The 15,324-nt window shown below is 47.0% G+C and overlaps 1 protein-coding gene across 1 annotated transcript in view; it reads left to right on the top strand.

The window, feature by feature from the left end:
- The window catches only part of LOC101955519 (anosmin-1), a gene marked incomplete at its 5' end in the record, with an annotated part of 66,206 nt that extends 60,942 nt beyond the window's left edge, over window positions 1–5,264 (top strand). The window contains 2 exons of the mRNA XM_078035558.1: window positions 232–373; window positions 1,910–5,264. Coding sequence (XP_077891684.1) covers window positions 232–373; window positions 1,910–1,968 — 201 coding nt within the window. The remainder of the gene's footprint in view (window positions 1–231; window positions 374–1,909) is intronic.
- Between the last annotated feature and the right edge of the window lie 10,060 nt (window positions 5,265–15,324).

The following is a 15,324-nucleotide window of genomic DNA, read 5'->3' as shown; positions in this document are numbered from 1 at the left end:
GGGCGGGCGGAGAACTGGCCTCTGGGCACACTTGATCTCTGCCAAGGGTCTCGGCTGCCAGGCATGAGTCAGGGGCTAAGAAACCACAGAGAGAGAGAAGTCCAGAAAGTTAGGAGGAGCCTGGACCGAGCTGCGGCTTGCAGAAGCCAGCCGACGTGCATGAGACTCTGGTCCCCACGGACTGTGTCCCCCCAGGTCACTGATGAGCCTGTGTCGCATGTCACCCTGCAGGACCATCACGTGCTCACGGTGCCCAACCTGAGGCCATCCACCCTTTACCGGCTGGAAGTTCAACTGCTGACCACCGGAGGAGAAGGGCCGGCCACCATCAAGACCTTCCGCACGCCAGGCCTGCCGCCCTCGGCTGCCCACAGTGAGTACACCCGGGGGGCCAGGCGCCCGGCCGGGCAGGGTGTGGGTGAAAAGGGAGAAGCAGGCCTTAGTGAGTATGCACGTCTGGGAAGCACGGATTCTCCTTCTCTGGAACAGGACGGTCCCCGCCTGATTCTATTTACTGGATTCGCTTTCGTGAAAAGTAGGTGGAGGGTGCTTCCTGCCTTGCACGCCTGTTGGTCCTGCCTGACTCCTTCTAGATTCTTCTTCCTTCCTCCCATTTTATCTTCTACATGATACATTTTCCTTGTCCCCGAATCCGTAAGGACACGTGGGAAAAGCCTGGAGTTTCATATATCCCTTTGAAGTTTTTTTTTTTTTTTTAAGTTTAAAAATTTTAAAGATATTTTTGAGAATTTAGCTTATTTTTATTATTACTATTTTGGGGTACCAGGGATGGGATCTGCGGGGGTGCTTCACCACGGAGCCACACCTCCAGCCCTTTTTAAGTCTTTTTATTTAGAGATGGGGTCTCACTGAGTTGCTTAGGGCCTCACTACGTTGCCAGGCCTGGGTTGGAACTCGGGATCCTCCTGCCTCGGCCTCCTGCGCCGCGGGGAAGACAGGTGTGTGCCACGTCACCAGGCAAAATCAAGATTTTCATAGATTAAAACACAAGAACTGGTTTTTGTGAAGATGCTCATTTTTTTTTTTATTAGAGATTTTACGATTATATATGGCAGGAGTTTTCCTATAGTACACCCAGGCATCTACTCTATTTAGAGCCAAATTAAGTAAAATTGATGAAAAAATATGCTCACCTAGTCTTCCCAAATGAATAGCAGCCTCTTGATGATGTTTAGATCATGGAGCTCATGAAAGTTTTATTGCTTAAATTCAAAAGCCAATTTTTAAAGATTTGTGCATGGATAAGAAAATTGAGATTAATCTTTTTTTTTTTTTTTTGGTACTGGAGATTGAACCAGGAGCCGCTAAATCACTGAGCCACTTCCGCGGCCCTTTCTGTTTTTTATCTAGAGACAGGGTCTCGCGAAGCTGCTTAGGGTCTCTCTAAGTTGCTGAGCCTGCCTTTGAACTTGAGCTCTGATTTTTCGAAACAGTGGATGGCATTTGCATCTACGACCTGGTTGGCTTTGCGGTTTGCAGAAAAGCAGAAACTGTCTCCCTGAGAGAGTTTGCGGGCCCTCTCTCTGCATTTGTAGCGGTGGAATAAAACGTTTCTCCAAAAAGCTCCTTTGAAATTCTGTTGACCAAAATCACTTGTTCCTTTTTAAAATGGTGCCTGGAGGAAATAATAAAGAAGATCATGATTTGCATGAAGGACTAGGAGCTTCTCTCTTGGTCATTTTACGGGTTGGGGGGTGGGCACAAGGAAAGAGGAAGGGAAAATTGGGGCAAGACAGAGAAGAGAATGAGTGAACGTGTGTCGGGGCCCTCAGGGTTGCAATAGGAAGGATTTCCCGCAGAGGCAGCGAGCGCTAGCTGCAGTCCGTGGGTTTGCACTATTGTTCACTATGTGTGGAGCAATGTGACCGAGAGGTTTTGTCACTTCTAGGACCCCACCTGAAACACCCTCACCTGCATCATTACAAGCCTTCTCCAGAAAGGTACTGAACTGCTCCAAGGCTTGGAGGGACCGGGGACATGGCCACGTCCCCCCGCCACCCGCCCCCAAAGAAGCGGCAGGTACTTCTGCGATACCTTCGTCTCCCGGGCAATTCTGTGCACCTCTGCTAGCCCCAGCTGCTCCTGGAACAGCGCAGTCAGTCCCCAGGACGGACAAGAGTTCCCTCATGAAAACCAGACCAGGTCCAGTCAACCCTGAATTTCAGTCTTGTCGACGGTTTTGCTCATCTCGATGGACTATTTGCAGACTCGAGATCTCCCTGAATTTGGAACAGTAAAATATCAAAGCTGAGGACTGGGACCGGGACCCGGTTCACATGCATATCCCACATACCTTGAGTCCACAGATCAGACTTGATTAAATTATTGTTTTGATTGACAAGCCTTTGGGCCTGACGTCTCCAATCTTTCATAAGAGCCTTTTTTATCATGGATGGGTGGTTTTTAACTCACAGACTTTGTACTCTGAATTACACTCCTAAATTCGAATCTAAAAATGGTCCCGCATTAAGCGTATCAGGTTTCTTTTTACACAAAGAATACTGACGATCCAGTCTGTGACTTATTATTAACCAGACACCACAAAGCAGAGGAACTCAATGGATTAAGATGCTTCCTAGATTTTTTTTTGCCTTGGAACAATGAAAATTCTTTCTCGAGGACACCTTTTAGTAGTTCGCCCATTGTGGGAGATTTTCCTGGTGTGTTAACTTATTTATTTTGTTAGTGCAGAAAACCACCATTAATCTGCTTTGTTTCACTGTCAAGAAATTACAAAACGTCTTGCTTCGAATGAAAAGATCTGAACCCGTGAGCGTTTTTGAAAGACCTTTAACCGAGTTTGTGTCTTTTCTGAATCTGAGGGAGCTCATTTGCACGTGAGAATGTTCTCCATGAAGTAAAAGATAAATAAATAAATAAGTCTTTGATTGATAAGAACAAAAGGATGATTGTTTCCCTTTCACTAACCTTTACTTTCTCAAATCTATTAAATCTCTTTTGATTGCAAAATCTACTCGACTCCAGACCATCCCCAAGTACAAGGAACTCAAGTCACGAGACGTCATCAAGGTCACGGTGGTGCAGAGTTTGGGGGGCGGAGGGGGCAACCTGAAACACAGAACTATTTGAGTTGAGGGAACACGCACATCCGTGGTTTAAGATGTGCATAGATGTGCGTCTCTGCAGCACCAGTGTGTGTGTGTGCTCATCTATGTCTGTGCATATGTCCGTGGGACGATGTACTCCTACACGAAATTACTCAGGTACTGACCCCTACAGGAAAATAACCAGAGCATGCATTCGCTATCCCCAACTAGGACGGATTCTAGGGTCATCACCAGCATCTGAATTTCAATCTCTTAAGGTTTCAAAAACACTGAAACCGTTAACGATTGGCCACGTGCATGTCTTTTTACCTAAACCTCTCACGAAACAAGTCAAAATACGTGTGCCAGCAGAGTTTGGTACTTTTGTAGAGTTAAAAATGCAGGAGAGTATGTGCATAGATACAAAAATATTATTAAATTATTGTGTAAATTTAATGCTATAAAATTTAATCGTGCTTCTTTTGTCTGGGGAGGAGACCTCGAGCAAATATATTTTCAGTTCAGATGATGAATCTGAATCTAACATCATCCTTAAGAAATCCAAAACAGCTTTTATGAGAGTCTAATTTTGTTATGTTACTCAGATTTTTAAATTTTAATAGTGTTACTGAAAGGAAAACACTGTTAATGAAGTTGTAAAAGAAATATGCTTCTTTTTTTGAATTTTAGTAATCCCCAGAAATAATCAAATCATCAAAAATTGTTAAGTTTTTTTTTTGAATTTTAGAAATGTGAGTGCCCTAACAAAAGTGACAAAAATCTATTCGTTTTTTTTCCAAAATAAGATACCATTTTAGTTCATCATTTTTGAATGTGTTTTATTGAAATTAGACGCATTTCTCTCTGATGAGAAAAGTAGAAATCCAATGATTAAAAAAATCGAGTTGATCAATAATATCCCCCCACCAGATACAGATTCACTCCTTAGTGATGAATTTTTCTGTGCCCACATCTTTTTCTAATGGAATTTCATGGAAAGGATTTTTACAAACTACCGTGTGTCCTTTAAATAGCTCGTTACGGCATATGGCGTATTAAAGAGAATAAAGTTTATGACAGCTATTTTGGAAATGCTTATTAAGTAATACTTTCAGATTAAAAACACACCCAAATCCTAGAAATACCCAGCTCCCCGACACCCACATGAACGGACTCAAATCGATCAGGATTTCTCAAATGTAGCACTTTTAAATTGAGGCTGCAGACGTCTTTGCTGTAGGGAGCTATGCATTGCAGGGTGATTACCTGTCCCCCCAGGGGGCACGAGAAGACCCCATGGAGAACTGGTGCTCGAGAGTGATGTTTACTGAAAAGATGAGAATTTGCCCTTTATAAGAAACCTAATCGTTGGCAGGAGAAAAGCCCCAGGAGCTGTGGGTTAGCCAAGAAACGAATAGACTCTAATTTTGTTCCTACATCCCGTGCAAAATGTAGTTTCCAGACTGAATTTCAGCTTGTGTCTGCATCCTGCAAGAGCACATATTCATCTTGCCCCATGTATCAGCAAATGCCACGTACAATACTGACTTATTTATGTCCTTTATTACTCTGTGTCCACCGTGTTTCAAATTCACACACCCCCATAATGGCAAATAACTCTAAATCTTAATAAATGAGGATTTACACCATAACCAGAGCACCAAGGCTAAGTATCTGCATGTTCCTGAAACTTCATCTTGAAATGTAAAGGGATCCGTGCAGACGTGCACTCTCACCTGTGATTCTGCATGACCACGGTCGGTTTCCTGTGAGGCTTGGACCCGCCTGACTGTCTTACCTCTGCTGAATATTTTAGCAACTTATCCAGTTTATAGAGTGATTAACTGAGTTCTCTATAAAGCTATTATTTTTCTCCTCTTCTTTAATTATAACGTAGTTTGCAGATAACAGAGCTGTTACCCTCTCACCCCAAAAGGTCTGTGGAAGTCATGTCGCTTCTCGCACGGTCATTGAAAGTCAGTATTTATTTATGTGTGTAATAAAAAAAAAACAGTCGGATTTCTGTGTATGTCTGTCGTGTTATTTAGAGAGAAGTAACCTTGTAAAAAACGTTTTGTAAAAAAAAAAAAAAAAACAAGAAAGTATTGTACATAGCCTGATATTCCATGACTCGCGTGATTTTCCCGTTAGAGTTTGTACATACTGATTCAGTAATAAAGCATCTTTAAACCCGTCTGGGGATTTGATCCATTCATTTCTTAAAGAAATATCTCTCTCTCTCTCTCTCTCTCTCTCTCTCTCTCTCTCTCTCTCTCTCCCATCCTTCTCTCTTTCCTTTAATTTAAGAAGAAAAATCACCAGTGTCCTATGAGAGTTTCAAAACATCTAAGTCTCCCCGAAAGTATGAATGGAATTTGGCGTCTGCTCAGTGTGAACAGGACAGAACTTCAGTTTAACGAGTATATTTTGGAGTTTGGCAATCAACACTTCAGGGTCTTTTCATCGTATTGAAACTTGCAACTCCTAATCTGTAGTAAAACTGGAGTCTGCAGTTTTAAGTTGCTTTTCCCTGCCTGGACGTATCCGGAAAATTGAGGATCTTGGCGGTATTCATAGCATCTACTCAAATGTCTCTTTTTACTACTCCATAAAATATGGAAGGCCTAAAATCTCCCCTACCTTCGTAAAGTACAGCTTTACGAAGTTTGTAGCACCACCGGGAATTCAGGTGCGGAAGGCTACATAGGACAAGAATAGGTGTGGGGGAAGGATGCAGGATGGTCAATCCAGAGGAGCAGAAAGTACTTTCTGATTGATGGAAATGTTCTGGAACCAGACAGAAGCCGTGATGGTGAACCATTGAAAATGTACGAAATACCACTGAATCGTGCTGCTTTTGGTAAAGGTGCATTTCACATTGTGTGAAGCTCACCTCCGTTCAAAGGTGATGTTTAGCAATACCACCTAATTCCCCAGTGCCAACATGGGTGGAGGGCGTATTCGGTATTAAATGTGCATTCTGTTTAGTAACTCGTAGATATTGTAAGTATATTATAAGATTATCATATAAGATCATTATTTTATAAGATTATTATAAGTTGTAGAATGTTTACTGATTTGTGATTGATGGACCTTGTTGTTAAAGGAAAAGCAGATTTAGGGGTGAGAGAACTGAAATTTGAAAATAGGCATTGGGACACAGGGTGTGTACCCATTTCTTCTCTACCTTGAACTTTTTTTTTTTTTTTTTTTTGGCCCTGAGGATTGAATCTACAGGTGCTTTATGACTGAGCCACATCTCCAGCCTATTTCTGCAGTTTTTATTTTGAGACAAAGTCTCACCAAGTGGCTTAGGTCCTCACTAAGCTACTGAGGCTGGCCTCAAACTTGTGAGCCTCCTTCCTCAGCCTCTGGATTTGCTGGGATTATAGGCATGGGCCACCACCACGCCTGGCTGAATCATGAGATTATTCCTCTCACCCCTCAACGAGTTTCCCGTAATGTGATATCTTCCAAAATTATAGCACAATATCACAACCAGGAAATTGATGCCGATACCCACCATATGTCATACGCACGCAGGCTAAGGTGTACATGTGGGGTTTTGTGTGCATTTAATTCTTTGCAAGTTTTATCACATGTGTACAAGCCAATGTGTTTTAAGCAGGTGAACATCTAAAACACATGCAATTCCCTAAGTAAATTAGCTTGAGGAAATATTTCCTTTTTTTTTTCACGTTCCTCTAAAGCAGAATGTAATTTACTTTATATGAATTTTAACTTTAACACGGTACAAACGATCAGCTCAACGTGTATCTGATTTCATCTTGAATTTCCATCAGTGGGTTGTTTTAAAAAAACGGCTGAATGCTCAACAAGTCTGTCCGGAAAAAAAAAAAAAATCTATGCGTCCAATGAAACTAAAATTTATGGGCAAGTAAAACGTATAGATTTGAAAAAAAAAATCATTTTCCTGAGAGGAATTGGGTTGCACATTTATGGTCTCGAGTGGACCTGAAGCAATAAAAGGACATTGAAATTCACCATTGTTTAGAAAACGAAGCATCGCCTAGAGTAGGAAACAGAACCAAGTTTCAGGTGAACGCAGAGTTTAAAGGTCGAGTTTGGAACAATGGGCTCTGGTGATTATTGTGACCCTCACCCTGGGTCAGAGGCCGTCACAACGGGCTGGTTTATAAGGAGACCAGTGTCCTCCCTCCGGCACCTTCAGGTCCGGAGTGAACCGTGCACATCAATGCCATTTTAAAATGTCCCCGGGTGATTCCAACATGTGCCCAGAGCTGCAGACCAGTCCTCAGACCTTGAGGAGGTGCAGAATGACCAATGTTAGCTCTGTCCCTACTTGCTGAACTGAAGACGCCCAAAAATGTCATATTGAAGCTTCACATTTTCATTGCACTGGGGTGGCTTTTCCCGCACTTTATTCTCTGGATTAAATGATACATAATAGTGCAGATACAGATAGGAGCGTAGAAGCAAATAAGCACACATAATAGGTACCGGGATAGATAGAATGGGCACCGTTCAAACTTGCTTTGGGTGCAATAGAGAATTTTATCGTGGGAAATACCGATGAAGTGTGGGGTCCGTCCAATATAACTGTGGTTCTTTCTAGAAGGTTAGCAGAGATGATTGCTCTTTTCCTCGCCTTTTCACAACAAAGGCAGCTGGTTGTGATTTCAGGGCCGTCCAAGACGGCCAATTAGAATTGATCGGTTATTGCACAGAGCGCCAGACCATCCTGCAATCCAAAGCAGATCCCGACTTGACCTTTTCGCCTTCAATATCTCCTTCCTCATCTCACACAGCAGCCAACCCGACGCAGTGGATTTCATTCCAAATAATGCAAAACATCCCTCACGACTTTCTGGAAGGGCTGAGCTGCTGGGTGCAGCGAAAGACCATCCTTGAGGTTTGTTAGAATTTACTAGAGAGGCTAGCATTAGCCTCCAGACTCCCATTTACCGAGGACTGGCTCCTTCCTTTGCTTATTTCTTCAAACGCCCTGTGGGACTGACAAGGTGTTCAAGCTAAGGACGGTGAGGCAAGGCTTGCTGAAGCCAACTGCCCGAGGTCAGGTGGCTAGTGATTGGCAGGCTCTGAAGACGCGCGCGCACCCCCTAGCTCCACGGTTCTTCAGTAAACCGCCAAAGCCTTCCTCCTGCCAGCCTGCTGTCTCCCAGACTCAAGTCACAAAGACGAACTTGCACCCAGACTGTCATAAATAAGCACACAGATGCATTTGCGTAAGTATGTGTGCCAGTAGAAAATACTATGCATATACGTACGGAATGCTACGTGTATATGCACAAAGTACCATGCACACATGGGCATGGAAAGCTATATTTTGAATATTATAAATAGGAAACACTTTGTGTATATACATGAATACTATGCACATAGGCACAGAATACGATGTTTCTAAGTCTCTGCTGCAATACATCTCTATGACACTAAGCTATCATCTGTGCATAGACGGAGAGGAAGCTGAATGTCACGGTGACTTGATATTTTGGAAGCAGCTTATTGTTTGTTCTGGGTTGTTCTTTGTTTTTGAATCAACCCCTGACTGAGTCCCTCAGGATCTTGAAGGTGCAGGCTTTGATGTGATGTCCCGATTGGTTCAACCACGCAGCGGCCACATGAGGCTTTCCAAACTCCTGGTGCAGAATGAAAGACTTGCAATTGAGCCACAGCATAGCTCCCCTGCCGCACTTCATGGGCTGGACCCCTGGCCTGGACCCTGATAGATAATGCACAACTTTTTCCATTTTTATGCACACTATTGCTACGATTTCTCCGCCCTCCCTTACCTCTCTAACAGGACAAAACTGTCATTGCTTTTATTGTTGTGCACAAGAGAGAGAGATCCCTCCACTTTCAGGATCTGAGTAAATCTGGGAGACTTGAGGATGCACCTTTTAAGGACTTACCAAGGACTTCCCGGCAACTGCTACATTTATATGGTTTTGCTTCCAGTGATTCAGCGCCCTGGGGTCTGCCAGGGTTTGACCCCTGCGGGTCAAAGAGCCAACCGCATGGTGAATTGGGAAGTCCAGGATGGAGATTTTAAGGAAAAAAAAAATACTAAATAGAAATCCTTTGGGCAGGTTTGATGTGATTATTGGGATGAAATTAAAAGGATGAGGTTGGTAGATGTGATTTAACCCAATATTTCTGAGTCCCGAAATAACTGCCAAGTCAGATCACACTACAAATCGAGGGCGCACTTTGGAGATACACACACACACACACACACACACACACACACACACACACATCCATATTTTGGTACCCGGGAATTGAACCCAGAGGCACTTAACCACTGAGCCCCATCCCCACCCGTTTTTCATATTTTATTTAGAGACAGGGTCTCCCCGCGTTGCTTAGTGCCTTGCTAAGTTGCGGAGGCTGGCCTTGAACTCACGATCCTCCTGCCTCAGCCTCCCAAGCTGCTGGGATGACAGGTGTGTGCCACCGCGCCCCGGCTGGAGGTATATTTCATGGGCAAATGTTACCCCAAATCCTGCGTTAATGCATTGTATAGAAACTCGTGGCTGCGGACTGAACTGTGTCAAATGTTCACTATAAATATCAACAAAGCACTATTTTCCCTAATGAGTGAATGTTAGCCGACGGAGTCGGTGGAAGACACCAGATGTTTTTGTCCATGGGAGAATGATTTCATGTCTTGTTTTTTCCTGTGTGAACGGCACCCAATGATTTAGGATTTCCTGAAGTCGTTTCCAGGACTGGACTCCCAGGGGGGCCATGCTAAGGGTAAAGATGCCCAGCGTTTCCAGAACATGGGTGCAAAATGTTCTCCACTGTCCTGGTCACCTGCAACCCCGTCTTCCCCTCAGAGGGCCGGCTGTGACTTCGATGTCAAGCTGGAGAGAAGAGGCCAGAGATCTGGTATCCGCCCCCCCTTACGTCATCCTCCCAGTGCCTTGCCCTGGGCATCTCCGAGTGGCTCCCGAGATGTACCCACAGCCCAATTCTGCCACCTGCCAGCAGGACTGACCCTCTCCATTGCACTGTCACTGTGTGCACAAGAGAAGACGTGCACCTCCCTTTGTGTTCCCTCCCAGGGGCTGTGTTCTCATCATCTGGTCCAATGCCACCTTCCTCCAAGGAGACCCAAAGCCCAAACATCCGCATCCATCCAGCTGCTGACTCCCCCATCGCTGTAAAAAGCACAGGGGACACTTGGGGTGCCACTCAGGGAATAGACGAGTCTTGCCGAGGGACTTGGCGTTGCAAGCAGCCCCGCTGGGCCACGAGGCACCAGCTCCCGTCAGCACCCGATCCACAGCACCCAGCCCGTAACCGAGAACTTGAACGTGGGTGTTCTTGTGGAGACGGAGGAGAGCTCCCGCCACCTCTGTGAAGCTCTTCCAGGTCTCTGGCATGCGTTTGATCCCCTTAAGAAACCTCTCACTGGGGCTGCTGTTTGCTATTCAGGGCTGCGTCTTCTCCCAGCCACACAGGACATTGGGGACTTGGCTCCTGGGACGTCACTTGATGTCTGTCCAGGATTCTTAGCCCTGGAGACGGGAGCCTCGGGAAACAAAGGCTCGGCTTGGGGGCTGGGAGGCGCCTTCCAGGCAATTCTGGAATAAAGGAGAATTTCCAGTCCTTGAAGGGTTTGCCCACTCGGGGCTGCGCACGGGGCTCCTGGGGGGGGCAGTAGGTGGGACGGGGTGCCCACTAGGAGGAGTCCATTGTGAAAGCCCAGTCCTCCGGGAATGCGTGGGGTGACCTGCATACAAAGGACCTGGTGGACAGGGTCTGCTCCTACGGCCACCCGGGCCAACCCCGAATGGCGCTGGGAACCCAATCCAGTACTGAGTCTTTCCCCAACTCCTTTCGAAAAAGTCCAAGTCCACACGTCAGAAGGAGTCTCTAGCCCTCCCACTTATAACTGGCCTGGACTGTCCACTAACCTAAAAATGGGTGCTGTCCATGATCTCTCCTTCTTCCACGTTTTTCTATATAGCGATCGGCATCGCAGAAAAACCCTCGGCCACTTTTCCTTTTCTTGCTCAGTATACATTTTTTTAAAAGCAAGGAAACACTTGGTGCTTGACGTGGCTGTGAACTGTACCCACAGGCGGCCAGTGTCCTTGATTCCATAAGCTCAGAAAGCCTGAGGGATCGGAGGCTAATGCCGGGGAATCCCAGGTCTGCAAAAGTGTTCTGGATCTGACGGGAGCCAGCGCAGACTCTCTGGGGCCATCTTGGCCAGAGCAATGTGGCTCATCGGAAACCATTCTTTCCCTTCGTTTTAGGCACTGAGAGAACCGTCTACCACCGGGTAAGAAGTCCATGCCAGAAAGAGCAGTGGACGGCAGAGAAATCGGTCTTAGAAAAGCAAAATTGTGGAGTCCCAGGTAGGACGTAAATGGGGTCAGAGAAAGCTAGACAGTAGCAGGAGAGGTCTTATGGTGTGACTCTGGAGTGTCCCCAAGGCTCAAGAATTGAGGACGTGGTCCCCAGGGTGACACTGCTGGAGAGTGTCCCAACCTTTAAGAGCAGGGGGGCTGGGGGAGGTGCAATGGGGTCAATGACATAGACAGGAGCCTCCCAAACTGTGAGCCACGGTCAACCTTTTTTCTTTCTAAGTGAATTATCTCGGGTATTTCATTATAGCGGTGGAAGGCTGACTATCACACCTCCCTCGTCTGATAGCAAATCATCATACACCCCCATTTCGGAAGGGCTCCTGCCCCACCCTGGAGAAAGGAATGCCGCCCAGAGAGTCCAAGAAGTTGGACTGGGTAGTGGTTCCCGCTCAGTCCACTGCACTGGAGCAGACCCTTCCTGTCCGGCGGCATTGCCACGCCCCTCATGCTTCAACCATGACGAGGCAGCAAAGTCTCCTTAAAAACAGAAAGGACAGCGTTTAGCCGGCTCTGGATCGCCGATCACGTGGCTGTTCCTGGAGGGGGCCACGTGCAGACAGAGAGCCGGTGTCAGAAGCCACGAGAGCTCCGTGGAGCTCAGGAGGAGAAGCTGAGTTGGGGTGAGGTTTTTCTCTCCGTCCACACAACACCTGATACTCTTAATATGCCGTGGAGGGACACAAGCGTAGAGTCTGAAAAGGCCAAGACAAGGAGACATTCAGACTCACAGTTGGGACTAAACCCAGAGGTTCTGTCCGACAGGTGACAACTCAATGCCGCGTCTCCAAGGTCACGTCCAGCTCCCAAAAAAACACATCCGGAGGCGTCCACACCTCCTGCAAAGAAATGGCACCATTAGGAAGTAGCATGGGCTCCCGGACACGGCCGTCACAAATTACCACCAACGTGGTGACATGGAGCCACGCAGTTCTGTGAGCTCCCCTTTCTGGTCACCGCCTGGTACTGGCCATAACGGGCTGAAGTGAAGGTGTTATCAGGGCTGTCTTGCTTCTGCAGGGTCAGAGGGGAGAATGTGTGTTCTAACCTCCACTGACGTCCACCCGTGCCTCGTCCCTGCCTCCAGTCCCGCATCCCCACATCTTCAAAGAGAACCATGGCACTTGGGCTGGCTCCTTGAAAAGGGTAATGCTTTATCCTCTCCGTCTCTTTTCCTCCTTCTTCCATCCCAGAAGAACCTTGTGGTTGGTTGCTTTGGGCCCACCCACGGGATCCAGCACCTTTTCTTATTTTAAAACCGACCAGGGAGCAACTCTAATTCCTCCAGGCCACGAAAGCTAGCGTGCATGTGAATTCTAGAAACTAGGACGTCAGCTGGCTGCCGTGGCGCACGCCTGTCATCCCAGTGGCTCGGGAGGCTGAGGCCGGAGGATCTCAAGTTCAAGGCCAGCCTCAGCAAATTAGCAAGACTCCCTGTGCAACTCGGTGAGACCCTGTCTCTAAATAAAATTAGAATAAGATAGAATAAAATGACATGCCCATATTTCACTGCAGTGTGTCTCTGTGTGTGTTGCTCTGTGCGATCGTGTGTGCATGTCTGCGTGGACATCTGCAGCATTCCTCCCAATGTGTCCCACCCATCCCTCCCTCTGCATGCACACGCACGTGTTCTGAGGCATCTTATCTGCAGATACTTAGGCAGGGATTTTTTAGGCGTTGGATATCTGAACCAGACTGCAGGTTGTGTGGGATTTATTTTCAGTAGTTAGCTCAGTCAGACAACAATTTGCTGTGACTGCTCATTTCCCCCCACCTCCCTGTCAACACCGTGGATTGGAAGTTGTGAGAATCTGGGCCATCTGTTAAGAAATAATGTCTTTGTACTGTTTCCCATCTTTATTTCTCGTCGTGATGGAAAGATCCGCCAATTTGGGGAAAGCTCACTGGCCAGACTCCATCTGTTAATTGCTTAGCTATGCCTTGGGCCAACTTTCATTTTCTTTTAAAATCTTTTTTTTTTTTTTTTGCATAGAAATAAAAGAAGTGTTATGATTCTGAGCCCTGATTTTTGTTTCTGAGTTGAACCCAGTTTGCTTCTTTTTTGGGAGGTGGTATCAGGGATTGAACTCAGGGGCACTCAACCATTGAGCCCCGTCCCCAGCCCTATTTTGTATTTTATTTAGAGACAGGGTCTCACTGAGTTGCTGACGGCCTCCCTTTGGCTGAGGCTAGCTTTGACCTCGAGATCCTCCTGCCTCAGCCTCCCGAGCCTCTGGGATTACAGGTGTGCAACCCCCCGCACCCGGACATTTCTGGGGTTCAATATTGAGCCGTCTTTCTGAATCCAAATGCTCTTGTGTCATCTGTGTGGTAGGAGGGTACCAAATGATCAAGACCACTGTCCAGGTGCTGTGGGGATGGAAATCCCTGGGGCTGTGATGGCTTCCGTGGGTTTCACTGTCCTGAAATCCTCCATCAACCACAAGTCACTAATCATCCAGCTCGAGAATGGATGGCGACTGGGGAAAGGCCGACCACACACTGGCAAGGGGAGACATTTGCCCTCAGGAACTTTCTAGTCCCGAGGATGACAGGCAACACTTTGAGGACAGACTGTACTTTTCATCTTCAGAGCCTAAAAGGTTTTTTTTTTTCCCTAAAAGGTATTAACCTCTTATCTCAGAGGCAATATAGACTCTAAGCGCACGTCTGTATCACAGATCCGGATAGCAACAGGAGGCAGTCATCAATCAAAGGGACATCTCCCGCTACGTCTTCTCAGGGTAGCCTAGAGATGAACTTCTAAGCTGTTGAGAGCCACAGCCAAGCGGCCCAGCAAACTTCCAGCTCATTGGCTCACAGTGGGCGCCAACAAACTTCCAGCTGATTGGCTCAGAGCGGCCCAGCAAACTTCCAGCTGATTGGCTCACCACAGCCCCAGCAAACTTCCAGCTGATTGGCTCAGAGCGGCCCAGCAAACTTCCAGCTGATTGGCTCACCGCAGCCCCAGCAAACTTCCAGCTGATTGGCTCACCGCAGCCCCAGCAAACTTCCAGCTGATTGACTCACCACGGCCCCAGCAAACTTCCAGCTGATTGGCTCACCTCGGCCCCAGCAACCAGCTGATTGGCTCACCATGGCCCCAGCAAACTTCCAGCTGATTGGCTCCTCTGTGGTGATGCTCATTGGGCTGTTTCCCGGCCCTTTCTCCCTATCTGTTCCTCAGACGCAAATAGTTTTTCCTCCGATGTGAGTGGTTTTTCTTCCATCTCACCCATCTCCAGGGACAGGCAACTTAAAACAAAAGCGAAACAAAAGGAAAGAAGAATCTTCAAATGGCTACCCACCCTCTCGCCCTGCCCTCAGGGGCGAGCAGTTTACTTACCCTCAGTCCTTCCCCGAACGGGCCACCAAATGCCGCAGTCTGGCTGGGCACAATTCACGAGCCACTTGTCAAAAGAAACTAACTTTATTTTTAGAAAACACACACACACACACACACACACACACACACACACACACACACACGTCACACCACACAGCTCCTCAGGAAAAAAACCCTCAGAGCCCAACTGCCACCAAGGGTTTCCCACAAGCCTCTCCACTTTCCCCAATCCTCCTGCTCTTGAAGCCGATTGGCTGGGTCACATGGGCGGAGCCAAAAAAAGTCCCCCAATGAACAGCTCCGTGTTCTGAAAGGGCGGGGAAACAGCCCAATGAGCATCACCGCAGAGGAGCCAATCAGCTGGTTGCTGGAGCCACGGTGAGCCAATCAGCTGGAAGTTTGCTGGGGCTGCTGTGAGCCAATCAGCTGGTTGCTGGGGCCGCAGTGAGCCAATCAGCTGGAAGTTTGCTGGAGCCACTTCGCTTTGGCTGTGGCTCTCAATACTAAGCAGGTCATTTTAATTTTT

The sequence above is a fragment of the Ictidomys tridecemlineatus genome, chromosome Y, assembly GCF_052094955.1.
Source record: "Ictidomys tridecemlineatus isolate mIctTri1 chromosome Y, mIctTri1.hap1, whole genome shotgun sequence".
Lineage (NCBI taxonomy): Eukaryota > Metazoa > Chordata > Mammalia > Rodentia > Sciuridae > Ictidomys > Ictidomys tridecemlineatus.
The sequence above is the reverse complement of the archived record's forward strand: the minus strand, read 5'-3'. Positions and strand labels throughout refer to the sequence as shown.